Source organism: Carlito syrichta, unplaced genomic scaffold, assembly GCF_000164805.1.
Source record: "Carlito syrichta isolate Samal-C Ts95f unplaced genomic scaffold, Tarsius_syrichta-2.0.1 Scaffold303985, whole genome shotgun sequence".
Lineage (NCBI taxonomy): Eukaryota > Metazoa > Chordata > Mammalia > Primates > Tarsiidae > Carlito > Carlito syrichta.
Genome location: NW_007248081.1, coordinates 261,681 through 276,033, shown reverse-complemented (window position 1 = coordinate 276,033; position 14,353 = coordinate 261,681). Strand labels below are relative to the sequence as shown.

General features: G+C 33.3%; 1 protein-coding gene across 5 annotated transcripts in view; it reads left to right on the top strand.

The window, feature by feature from the left end:
• DIAPH3 (diaphanous related formin 3) overlaps positions 1-14,353 on the top strand; it is a 398,317-nt gene that overhangs the window by 197,300 nt on the left and 186,664 nt on the right. For all 5 annotated transcript variants that reach the window (XM_008059267.1, XM_008059270.1, XM_008059269.1 and 2 more), the window contains 5 exons: positions 2,401-2,511; positions 2,799-2,917; positions 4,053-4,169; positions 8,363-8,481; positions 11,500-11,564. In XM_008059267.1, coding sequence (XP_008057458.1) covers positions 2,401-2,511; positions 2,799-2,917; positions 4,053-4,169; positions 8,363-8,481; positions 11,500-11,564 — 531 coding nt within the window. The remainder of the gene's footprint in view (positions 1-2,400; positions 2,512-2,798; positions 2,918-4,052; positions 4,170-8,362; positions 8,482-11,499; positions 11,565-14,353) is intronic.

The following is a 14,353-nucleotide window of genomic DNA, read 5'->3' as shown; positions in this document are numbered from 1 at the left end:
CGCGGGCTCAGGCAATCCACTCACCTCAGCCTCCCAAAGGTGCAGGATTACAGGCTGAGCCACTGAGCCCGGCTTACAATAGCTTCTTAACTTGAATCACTTGTCTCTATTATTGCTCTCTTTTGCATACATTTTTTTGTGATTTCCAGTATTTCTGATTGAATCTGAATTCTATGGTTTGACTCACAGGCTCTGCCTCACCTGTGCGCTTGTCCAGCCCCATTTCTATTGACTCCTGTTTTCCCCTTCTCACCCTGACAAACTACTCATAAAATTACTTGTAATTCAAGGGCCCGTGTCCTTGCACATGTTAATTCCTCTGTATAGAATATCCCTGTCTACTTCGTCAAGCTTCCTTCTTATTAGCCCTTGAATCTGCACTATAATTCAGCTATCCTTGTTCTTGTATGGTGTCTACATATTCTCATTATATACCAAACACATCACTTCTAGTACATAGTATATTTTTATCATTGTACCGATTTATCTTCATTTGGGCAGACAACACATCCTGTTTACCTTTGTAGTTTCTGAACCATTTTTAAATGTCTAGGAATTGATTGATATGGCAGTAATGCTGGATTGGCACCTGTTTCTGCTTGTGTGCTAAATTTGTGTGAAATCAAGTGATACCACCATTCTGTATATCTCAGCATATGTATTAAAAATCTGGAAGGAACTCTTTGAACTTTACCTTTATTAAATATTTTTTAAATCAGTATAGGAACATCAATACATTTTAGTGCATACTTATTCACAGACAAAAATTAAATAGGTTGTAGACCATGATAGTGGCAACTTATCATTAGAATAGGGAAGAGATTTTGTAGATTTAAATTAATTCATTATTTCAATTTAATTTCCTTTTTTTTTCTTCTGTGGAGAATTACCTTATAGAATATTTCCTGAAAATAATTGGAATGATCATTTCCCCTTTCTCCTCGATTTCCTGCTACTGTTGTTTATATGTATCTACTTTCCTTTTAGGTAATATTTGCTGCTAGTTTTTATGTTCCTTATTTTTGAGTTGTCTGTAATTTATATTTTCATAAAAACTGGGTGATAACATTGATTTAGTTTTTCTGAATGTAGAGAAACATTATATGCTCCTTGAGATATTTTAAACATACATGGCATTGCTGTAAAAAATGTTTGGATATTGGGTAATGTCTGGCAAGAAGGTGGAAGGGAAACATTTAAAGTTGACTTTTTGACACGAACTAGTTACAGCTGAGTGGACATGTACAGGAAAGATAGACTGCTTTAAGTTTTTTTTTTTTTTTTAGTGTGTTTTCTCCTTTCTTCTGACACATTTTTCATACCCACTTTAAGATATCATAAGTTTTGACAGTAGTGGCATGCTGGTTAGATATTAGTGCGTAGATATCAAATATAACAATTACTATATATTTCAGCCAGCAGGAACTGAGACCCCTGTTGGTGTCTTACTTCAAAATGGCATTTTAAATTCATATAAACCTTGCCTTAAGGGATGGAGAAAAGACAATTTAGGGAACAGCATGAGGTTAAACATATTGATCAGTAGTCCAGTAGTTTTTACTAGACTTTGGATAGAGTGTAGACTTAGAAAAATAACATTATGAACAAAACAAAGAATACTTCTCGAGAGAGAATCTCTTTTGCTTTCATTTTGTGGATTTTGGATGATGAAAGATGTATTTCAGCCAGGGATTTAAAAAAATGGAGAAGTTGAAATGTTAAACCATGAACTGAAATTTTTTTTGATTTTTCAATTTTTATCATAAATTATATATTAAAGGATTTTGTGAACTATGTAATTTCTTTCTGCTTGAAGCAAAACATGCAGCGATTTTGAATTTTTGTCATTTTGTGAGAACCATTGCCTGAAAAATTAACTTCTAGGAGTTAATTATGCGTTGTTCATTATCTAGTTTTTCGTTATACCAATTCTGTTAACTAGAAGACCCTTATTAACCTTGAGGTCTTTGAAACTCTAGGTTTCTCTTGATGAATGGAAAATTATTTTATTATGCTATTTTGGGTTTTATCCATCCAATAGATATTTATAGTTTTCAGTGAAGATATGTTCAGTTTCTATTGTATATGTGGAATGATACTGTTGTACAAGAACTTGACTTTGGTTATGAGTGAATTATTTTACAGAGCAATACCAATGGATAATATTTCTCTACTCCTTTTCTCCTCTGTAATCCACAAAAAAATGAGATATTAAAAGCTTTTCTGAAACCATATTTATTTTATAACTTATAATTGACTAAAATAGTTCACTTACAAATTATTGTTTTAATAGGAAATATATTTGATAATACTTGGAACAAAACCTTGATGTTTCGTTTTTGTTACTCCTTCTTTAATATCGGAAACCCAGTCTAAGTCTTTCTGTGTCATCTGCTGTAGGTAGCTTGCATGCAGTTCATCAATGCCCTTGTTACATCTCCTGATGATCTGGATTTCAGGCTTCATATCAGAAATGAATTTATGCGTTGTGGATTGAAAGAGATACTGCCAGTAAGTGCCCCGCAGTCTTCTTATTAATATTTAAATTAGAAGAGTACTTAGGGGGAAATTTAGATAAATTACCTTCAAGAATAATTTATCTGTGGGAAAAGGCTTGAGTAAGAAAATCTATTTTTGAAATATAGATGATAAGATTTGAGTATTATTTAGCACTTTAAATGTTCAAATGCTATAAATCAAGTTGAATGGTTGGTTTATTGTTTACATGTTTTTCATTAATTCTTTTGCATAATTAAAACCAAAAATCATTCATCACAGTTTCTGTTTAATATCTCTAGAATTTAAAACACATTAAGAGTGATGGCCTGGATATCCAGCTTAAAGTCTTTGATGAGCATAAGGAAGAAGATTTGATTGAGTTCTTCCAACGCCTCGAAGATATTAGAGCTGAACTTGAATATCCTTTTGTTCTGAAGTCTCATGAAATAATATGTACAATTACTGTTAGATTCAAAGTAATCAACCACACTCCCTCAAATATTTAACACATTACTGAGTAAACAATATTAAATCAAACTTTTAGGCATCAGAAGAATGTTATTATTTTATTAGTTTGTGTGTTTTTATTTTTAGTTTTTACTTCTTTTTGAGTGAAGTTCTCACTCTCACATCCAGGCTGGAGTACAGTGGCACGCTCATTGCTCACTGCAGCCTCGACCTTCTGGGCTCAGGCAATCCCTCTGCCTCAGCCTCCCGAGTAGCAGGGATAATATGTGTATGCCATCATGCCTGGGTAGTTTTTTTTAATGTATTTTAGAGACCAGGCCTCGCTTTGATGCTCAGGCTTATCTCAAACTCCTGGGCTCAAGCAGTCCTCTGGCCTCGGCCTCCCAAAGTGCTGGGATTACTGGTGTGAGCCACCACTAGCCACCAGCCTAGTTTGTGTGTTTTTATAAATACACATATATGTAAATACGCTACAGCTAACAAATGGATTCTGTTTGAGCAGCTTCCCATTTGTATGTGTGCAATCTGTTCTTTTTCTTTTTATATTTGGCACCTCCTCTCCTACCCAGTGTTTTTCAGTATTAGGAATATGGTAGCCTCAATTGGCTGGCTGCTGCTTCCCTGTTTCTTGGGTACATTCTCACATGGGCTCCTTGTTAATTCTGTGGGTCTGCAGATGTCTGTGATCTTGAGGTCCGCTGGTTTCTGTCCTTAACTGGGCTTCTCCATGGTAGGAAATGCCTGGCACCAGCTCTTTCGGTCAGGGTACCCTTGAAACTCTAGATGATATTCAAGATGAGCTGCCCTACTACTTTGTCCCTTAGCAGTTACTTGGCAAGGAGGGGAGGCTTCTCCCAGGAGAGGCAGCTTCAACAATGTTGATTGTAGAGGGGAATTTAGGAGTGTCAGATCAAGTTGCCATTTCCAGAGTATTTCTACCACCCTCAGTCCTAAGTAGCCATGTTTTAGGTTGAATATACATGCCTGTATGAGGGCTTCAAAGTTTTGCAGAACAGATTCTATCATATTATTACAGTTTTTTGTGTAGAATATAAATAAATCCATATATTCCTTAATCAGCTCACTGAAGCATATGATGTTTATAACATGGTGTGGAACACAGTTAAGGAAACTGGAGCAGAAGGATATTTTATTTCTATTCTTCAGCATCTTTTGCTGATCCGAAATGATTATTTTATAAGGTAAGAGGAGGTTATATACTAATGTTTTCTTTAACTAATACAAATCTATTAATTGTGATATTCACCTGACCTTTGATTTAGATAAGCGTATAATTTTTATTTCTGTCATAATATTGATTCATAGAATATGTTGTTTCCTCTGGGAATACATTCAGATAGGTGAAGGTAAAATGATATTACTATTACTTTTTAAGTGCCAGTGGATTCTTGGTTACAGCCTTTCATCTGAATAAAAACGTGAAATAGCAACAAATTACTGGTTTATCATGTGATGGATTATACTTTCTGGTTATTCCTTAGGCAGGAGGAATGATGTTGATAAGTTTCTTTTTATAAGTTACATGAAGGGCACTAAACATTGCTTTTATTAGTATTTTATTAGCTAGAAAGAGCCTTAATAACATAGTTGAGTTTAATGTTGCTAATGTATCAGAAAAGCCAGACAAAAACTTTTCTTTTTTTTTCACTCCCGTTCCCTCAAATGGGTTTTCAAGTTTGATTGTATCCTAACTGTCTGAGTTTAACAAATTATTTGTCCTTCTTCTGTCTTATCTACATTATAATGCAGCTGCATATGGATATTAGCACCTAACTCACTGGGTTGTGATGAGGGTGAAATACAGTAGCAAAACTCCTAGCCAAACCTCTGGCATGTGGTGTAGGCTCTCTGTATCATAGTAAGTGTTCTCTATAGTTCTTTTACTTTTATGAGGGAAGCTGGAATCTTTGAATTTAAAATCTATTTTGTTGCCACCAATTTAGATTTGCTGAGATTTCATTCTCAAATACTATGGGTATTGTTTCTTTTTCTACTTAATTTCAAGTAGTAGAATTTGTTAGACAAGTCTCATTCAGACCATGTCCTCTGGGTGATGTCAGTGGGTGTAACTCAGTGGATTTTGGACGTTCCTAATGAGAAGAGAATGAGAGTCAAGATGTCCGAGCTGTATGTTCTTTTGGGGGAGGAGTGTAGGACATGCCTCGGACTTCTCTCTTTGTAGCTGGAAATTCCACTGATATTCTAAAACATGAGTTTAATAACTTATTTTGGTGTTTAAATTGCTTCTTATATTTTGTTAAAATAAAACGTAACAGTTTAAATGTTTACCCACTTTACAAGTGCTAAATAAAAATTATTTAAAATATCATTGGTACTCTGCTAATTATAATACTATATTTCTACTCCAAATACACTTAAAAATAAAATTGAAATCTGTTTATTCTAAGCCTCATACATTTTTTGATTTGTGTAAGGCTGGTCTTTGAGCCTCTGGATGTTTGATGCTTTTTGAGTTCCCAAGAATTCAAGACCGTTGTTTGCTTTCTAGGCTTTGAATGTATTTGTAGTGCTGCAGGTGTTGTGTCTTTTTTACCCTTCATCTGTGCTGCAGGAGGGCATGTGGTTGTGTCTAGCTTCTAAAGAGATTAAAAAAACGCAGGTGTCCTAGTGTATGTTCAGGTGATCCTATCGTTTTAGTGAAACCAGCAGTCTCAAATATTAAATTGTGGCTTTGCTAAGGTGGCATTAGTGAAGCACTGTAGTTTAACTGTTTTGGTCATCTTTTGAATATCAACTTTTACACTTACTGCTCATTTGTGTGGATTCCTTCCTTCACTATGGTTGGCAGAAAGCAGTGTTCTTTTATGACTGCTGTACTCAGGACAATTCCCTCTGTCCCCCCACCACCCTGTGTTTCTAAACTCTCATAGTTATTTACTATTGTTGTTGTTAGTATTCCTTAAAAAAAGATTATGCTTTTATTACAAGAGTGTGTTAGAATTGTGGTCATTTATATATATTTGGCATACCTTCATCTTTAAACATTTTTATTTATTTGGCTTTTTATTTCCATATAGTAAAATTCACTCTTACGGTTGTACAAGTCTGTGAGTGCTGTTCCTTTGGTTTTACCTTAATTTTTTGGTTTTATTTAACTCAGGTGGACCTGTATTTTACTTTTTCAGAAATCTTAGATGACCTGAGAGCATTGTTGTTTAATGAACTTTTTAAACTACTTTTGATATGAGCAAAAAAGAATTAAATAAATAATAAAATAATAAAATAAATAATAGATTGTTTCATTGAGGAATGCAAAATGTTCTCATTTTAAGGAATTAGTGTATGGAAAAATTAGAATCTTTCCTCATTTTCACCTTTGGGACAAAATAAAATTTTACGGAGTGGAATTCTTTTAGAGAATGTATGTCATAGCAGCTCCTGTTCCTCAAGGAAAAGATGGAAAAATGAAATGCAGCAAGATAATTGGGCAGGAAAGAAGATCAAATTCAATTTTGTACCAAATAATAAGACTTGCATGTGCAGAATACCATGCTAGTTGAATGTGCATGGTAGATAATTTCTGGTATTTGTTAAGAATACTACAGAGAAAATGAAAATAATTTCAAAACATCCTCTAACAAAAATGGCATTTTATTAGTAATGCAGTGACAATTTATATTTATTCCTTAATTTAATTGTTCATATATATCTCAGATATATAAGCTAACTCACCAGTATTACTCATAGAGATTATTTTCTGGTTTTACATTTCAGTGCATATTATTCTTTTCTAGTATGACTTGCCAAAAGAGTTTATGCATGAAATTTCAGGTGCATTATAAGTTAACTTATAACTGAACATTGTGGAGCTGAGAAAAATTTACCAAAATTGTGATTTCTTAAAAAGACAAAATAACTTTTATTGTTGATTTAAAACATTGTTACTTTAAAAACAATATTAGAATAACATTGACTAAGAGTATAGAAGGAACACCTCATCTAAAATTTCAAATGTGATTGATATAAATTTGTGTGAAACATCTGTATCTTAGCGTAAATATGATTATTATGGCAAAAATATTCGGAGATGGGGAAAAAATGTCTTTGAAACAACTTGAGAAAAAGTGAGATAAGCATAGATAACACTTTCTTTGATTTGTACCCAGGAACTATTTCTTGAATATTTTTACTTTATGGTAATAAATGATCATTAGTCATCTTTGCTAATGTTAAGGTGTTAAAAGTTTTAGTCATCATAATAGATGGTTTATTACAGGTACAGTAAATAGGTCAAGGACAGTAGGTCATAGGAAAAGAAAACCCAAGTGGCTTGAGGGACAGCACATATGTGACTAGGAGGATTTGGAGAGGAAAAGTATGCTAAGTCATTGAGGAACAAAATAAGTTTTTGGGAGTGATTTGGTATGGAGGACTGTACCTCATTGAAATAGTACCCACCTGTCTATCAGTTTAATTTGATTTTGTTTATAAAATCTTTTGTCTATTTCACATTTGTTAAGTCTTTTTAGCTTATTATAAATGTAGATGGACTGAACTTAACTATAGTGACAACATGAACTATTATTCTATTTGGGGATTTTAGTTAAACTTTGTTTTTTGGGTAAATATTGTTACTATATAACTTTTTTCTATTTTCTTTTTAGTAAGAAATATTAATTTGATATATAATTGGCACTACCAGGTTTTTTATGGGGGGGATGGGGTCTTGAAATTACCCAGGCTGGAGTGCAATGGCATGATCATGGCTCACCACAGCCTCTACCTGCTGGGCTCAGGTGATCCTCTTGCCTCAGCCTCCCGAGTAGCTGGGACTACGACTCATGATACCATGTCTGACTACTTATTTATTTAACAGATGAGGTCTTGCTATGTTGCCTAGGTTGATCTTGAACTCCTGGGCTCAAGCTATCCACTCGCTTCAGCCTCCTAAAGTGCTAGGATTACTGATGTGAGCCATTGCACCCAGCCAACTATCAGTTCTTAATTTGATTTCAGAAGCATTGCAAAAAGAGTGTACTGTATGGTATTAAGAACTGCTCATAAAACATTTTAGGAAACATTTTTGGCTTGTGTTAATAAAATGGATGGTAGTGTGGTATAGTAGAAAGCTGATAATCTCTGAGGACTTTATCTTAGTCTTTTACTTTCAACTAATTAAATCAAGGGTCTGACTTTTGTAAGAAAATTTGTCGTTAAAGAATACTATATTTCCTATAAGAGTATAAAAAATGTAATGTTCTGAAATCATTACAAGGAAAGTGATGACAATTGTGAAACTTATTAATAATAAATTGTTGAACTTGAAATCAATCTTACCAGAAAAGTATTTTGTTTTTAATGTAATGTTAGACTAATGGGGTGATTGTACACTAACTCTTTTCTTTGATTTTAGGCAGCAATACTTCAAGTTAATTGATGAGTGTGTATCCCAGATCGTATTGCATAGAGATGGAGTGGATCCAGACTTCACATATCGAAAAAGACTAGATTTAGATTTAACCCAGTTTGTAGGTGAGTATTTTGCTATTAATTACTGTCTCTTACTTTATGGGTCAGCTCTAGGGTATTTGTTCCATAATGTGGCTTGCAGACTCCTGAGGTTCCTAAGAGTCAAAATGATTTGCATTTTTTATTGGGCTGATGTTTTGATTGATGGTGCAGAGCAATGGTGGATTTCCTTTGGTAGGAATCAAGGTTGTGACACTGAGCTATAGTGGTAGTAATTGTATTCTTTATTTTCAGTAAAACAAAACAACAAAAGTTGCCACTTTTTACTTAAGAATGTCCTTGTTATTTTTATTAAATATTGACCCTTGAACACACATTATTTTAATATTCTTTGTTAACAAATGGGATATGTACATGCAGCACTTCTGCTACATACCTATGTACAATAAGAAAATACTTAGGTAAAATTAATTATGTGTGGTGGTGTGCACCAGTCGTCCCAGCTACTGGGGAGACTAAGGTGGAGGGATTGCCTGAGCCCAGGAGGTTGTGGCTGTGGTGAGCTGTGATAGTGCCACTGTACTCTAGCCTAGGCAACAGAGTGAGACCCCTGACTCAATAAAAAAAAAGAAAATATTTATGTAATTGAGTTGCTGTGAGCAGAATTGGCTGATTTTTCTTTTCCCCTTCATTTTGAGAGACTGACACATACAAACTGTGGCTACTCTAACTAGAGGATTTGGCACACACTTTCTTAAAAATGAAATGAAGTGAGGCTATAACTCTAAAGAACATGACTGATAAAATTTAATGACAAGGAGATAATTTGAGTTTTTAAGTGAAAATTTGAATCTTGGAAAACTTGTAATTGCTGCTGTTAGCCTCATAGCTTCTCGATACTAAAAAAAGTTTCTGATGAGGTCAGTGGTATATTAACCTATATGATTATTTGTTTTGATATTGTATAAAGAGATGTGTTAACATTCAGAAGATATGCATGACTCAGCAAACCACTTTTTTCTGTATAACCAGTGCCTGATGTTACATATTATGCATAGGCAAAAGATCCATTAAAAGTGCAACATTGATCAGTGGAGTCTAGAGTAACAAAGTACAAGTTCATTGATATGTGATTCCACATCTTAACTACTGTTTAAGAAGGTACCATTAAGAAGAATATCCACAATTATCTGAAAGGGCTATTAAAATCCACATCTGTTTTTCATCTATGTACCTGCCCAAGGTTGTTTATAGTATCTGAGTCCAGGAAGAAGAATGGAATGTAGAGGGTGAGTGAGAAACTGAATGACATTAGTGATATTGGTAAAGAAAATGTTATTTCTGGCTACAGGAGAGAAGCAAGTAGAAGTTTCTGGAGGGTTGGAAGGGGTAACAAATTAAGAAAACATTCTCCCAAAACGCAGCAAACTAAACTGTGTAATTATTTTGAATAATATTTGAGAAAACTTATTCCACTGGGATGTTAGGAATGTTTTTCTTGAGTAGGTGAGAGGTTTTGTCATTGAACCCTTGAGAAGGGAAGAAAATATTTGAACACTGTTTGGCTATGTAAGTGATTCATACTTAACATCTTTTAAATAAATTAATTGCACTTATTTACTTTTAAATGGTTAAAATAAACTTATAGACAAATACAGAAGACTTCAATGCAGATGAGAATGTCACTGTATTTATGTGAAAAGGTGAGGGAAGATGCAAGGTTGGACAATAGGGGAGAAAAGTATTGGAAAACATAGGGCACAGATCAGTGGATATATGATAGTGGGAATTAGAGATATCGTTTATTGTAATAAGCTTCATAGGGTTAAGTGTTTAGTGGTATGTAGCCAGCCAATTTACTATATAAAAGTATCTAAAATTATGATTACATAGGGAACACTGCCATCATGTTTTATAATAGAAATTTATCTACAATGTCTTCAATAGATAATAGTTATATAATTTATAACAACTTATAAGTTATACATTATAATTTCTAATAACTTAGAAATAATAGCTACATACTTTTTATTTAGAATTAAGAAGCTAACCACCAGAATAACCTAGTACAGAAAGAGCTATGAGAGATTGTGTTTGGGAAGTGAGACAGATTTTGATGCCTTGATTTGATTAACTGTTACTCTCCGTTATAAACTCTTCTGTAACATGTTTTTCAAATAAATTAAAAGCTTCTTTAAAAAAAGTGGTCTTAAACTTCTGGACTCAAGCAGTCATCTGCCTTGGACTTTCAAAATGCTGAGATTACAGGCGTGAGCCACTGTGCCTGACCTGTAATTTTTTTTTTTTTGTAAGCTATGTTTATGTATTGCTTTCATTTAATAAAAAAGAACAAAGGGATACAATACTTCTCCTGCATTATATTGTATCATGTGGTTATATATCACAACTTATTTAATCAATCCATTATTGATTGGTATTTATTTCCAGTTTTGTTGTTTTTGTTCACATAAACAGTATTTTCATGAATATTCTTACCTAATGGCAAAGTTCTGGAAATAGAATTACTTGGTAAAATATTAAAATTTTTTTTACATATTGCCTGATTTTTCATCAGCAAAGTTCCCGATTTATATTTTCACAATTGTGTACAAGAGTTGGTTTTCCCATGCCATCTCCAACACTTGGTATTATGGCTTATTTAATCTTTGCTGTGGTTTCTCATTAAAATTTTTCTATTTTCATATTATTAGGGGAAAACCAACGTTCCTTTATCTATTTCAGCGAAGTCTAGTTTCAATTTAAAAAATTTTTTGTTCATTATTGTAGCCTGTTTTTCTAGCTTGTGTTAGATATCATTCACTATTCTTTAAAATATTTATGGGTTGATGATAGACACCTTTGACTGTTGTTACAGTTGAACTCTTGTCCTCTTACACGATGGAAGTTTAAAATTGTTAATTGGGTTTGTTTTTTCCATTCCAACATTATAATATTTTTCTCCATTTTGTTTATTATTGGCAGTACTTAATTCTTTTCTATGATTTTTTTCTTTCTAAACTTTTGAAGCCAATTAATTTAAGAAGTACTGCAATTAAAAATGTTTTGTTTTTGCAATTTTAGATGTTTGTGTTGATCAAGCAAAACTGGAAGAGTTTGAAAAGAAAGCATCAGAACTTCACAAGAAAGTAAGTAACTTTGACTAACTTTGGAAGACTATGTGGGGAACCACTGCAGGCATGCCCTGCCTTCAAGACTTTGTTATTCCTTCTTTCTTCTTTACCTTGTTTAGGTATGTGCACATGCCATCCTTCAAGGGGACTTCACAGATCACTGTGGCTAAAAAAGTTCCCTCCTCTCTCCCAGACTTGACCCTCCTTTTTCTTCTTTTCTTATTTGTTTTTCTTCCATTATATTTGCTATGCTACATAGTTTATGTATTTATTAATGTATTGTCTATTTCTCCCTCTAGAATAAATTTTATGAGGCATTTTTGTTTGTTTTATTCACTATTCCTGCACCAAGAACAATTCCTGGCCCTGTGTAAGAACTTATCAAACATTTTTTTTGAATGAATAGATGATTTAGTAAATTGTATAGGATCAAAATTTTAAGATTGGGATAGTTCTCAAGAAATCATATAATTTAGCCCTCTAAGTTTGAGGTCATATTCCTAGAGTTTTTAGAAGTTTACTTCTTTTTTGTTTTGGTTAAGGTTGGTTGCTTCATTATATTAAATTGCACTATAACATTTCCATTTTCATAGGTCATATCTATCAGCGATTATCAGTTTTTATTTAAACTTAGAAATATATCTAACCATCTAGCCATTTCCTATTTTTAAGATAGTACTTTGTCTTTTATCTCTGGCTTAGCATGTATCTATTAGACTTTTGATTTGTTCGTTGGATTCTCCACATGTCAAGTAATCATTCTGATCTGAATTATTGGGACAGGTTTCTGACATTGAAGGGATAATAATTATTACTACAACTGTCACCACAATGAGTCCACAATGAATGTTAACTAAATGAATATTTACTGAGTGCTAGGCACCATGCGACAGAGTATACATTTTTGACATAGCAGATACTAACTGTATCTTGAGGCAGTTGCACATTTTTATACACTTTGAAGATAAAACATAACTTGCAAATGATATGCACCCTTTCATAAGTTAAGAATAACTATGAAAAACATTATAAACGTCCTGTCTGAAAAGTTCTAAAATGTTGAGTTCACCAAGCACTAACTGAAAGGTTATTATATCCTAAGTCTTTGACTACAGGCTAGGATTATAGTTGTGACTAGGATGTCATTGCCCTGAAGTGACTTAGTTTGGTGGGGGAAACAAATAAACGAATCATTTAGATTAAGTGGCATGGTGTTATACTTGATACATGTTCATGTCATAGAGTGACCCTTCAATCCAGCCAACTTTGTAGTCTAAGCTCAGTAAGCATATTCACTCTTTATGGGAAAGTAGTGGTAACTTTCAAGAACTTGATTTGGATACATTCCAGATAGTATACGTTTGCTTTTGTTATCATTCTTAGGTGTACAGTATAAATGAATGGAGTTAAAACATGGTAACTTTCTCAACAGCTTTTAAAAAATTGTAAGCTTTAAATGTAAATAGAAGAAAGACCTTGTTCAAGGTTAGTTTTCTCCTTTTAGTCATAAATTATATGTCTTAGGTGTATTCAGAAAATACTGTTTGCTCCATAAAAGAGTTCTATTGCCATATCATTTTGTATAGATCAGCAAAAACTTTGTTCTGATAGCTTTATAAGCACACATGTAAATACTTTGCTTTAGGCAGGAAGCTATCATGGTTGCTGGACACATTCTTTAGTTTGGTGCATAAATTTGAAAAATGAAGACCAGAAATGTCAGAAGGTATATAGAGAATATTGAATTATCAACCTTCTTGTACAGATGCACTAATACATTTACCCTGGGGAATGAAATTAAGCAGCGCCTCAACCTTAACTGTGTTTTTTGACATTTTTGCTTGTAATTTTGCAAGTGTAATATTGCTCTACTCACTCTTTTTTGGTGAAGAAGGCTATCATATCATTTTTTATAAGGCATACTTTTAATGGAGATTCATTTTATCCCAAAGGCTACCATGATTTTACTATAGATATTACAAAAATGCTAAAACAAAGTTTGTATTTCATCTGATCCTTTTATAGGGGAGGATATGGAAATTTATCTTTTGGTAAGTAATAGCGATCATTTCCGTATGACCAAGCTAATTTACTAAATTTTCTTAGCATGTACTAATAATAACTCTGGTTGTTTTAATAGTTTTTGCCTTTGATCCCCTAAATAATCTTTCTTTCTTCTGAATTTTAGTATAGATACGATAGTGCACATATTGATATTATGAAAAGCCTTCTCCATTCTTACCCTCATAAGGATATATATTTTAAAATTTTTTGCTATGTAACTTTGTCTTTGTCCTAAAAAAGGAAACAGAGAAAATGATTTCTCAGATTTTTTTCTTTGATGTTGGAAGAGTGGGAAATGTTAATATATGATATTGACACAGACATTCAACGTAAGAAAGGAAGATTTGACAGAAGTTGGCTCATCAATTCATTCAACACATATTTGTTTGACTTTAATTATAAATGTAAGATACTGGAAAATGTTAGACATTGGATGAATAAAATAGAAAAGGTCCTCACTTTTTGAGCTTCCAGGCTGGTGAGTGTTATGGAGGCTAGCGATACTACATTTTGATATTTTTATAGTACAGTGTGACAGTGGCTATGTAGACAAACCCTATTGGTATGTTAGCCTAGAGGATTCCTCATCTAGCCTTAGGTGGCCGGGGAAGGCTGATCCAAGAAGGTGATATGTAATGTGAGCTCAGAGTGATAAGTATGAGACAACAATGTGAGATCTCTGAGAAGAGATGTGTATAAATTTATTCTGAATTTCTTATACATGCCTTATGTTTAACATA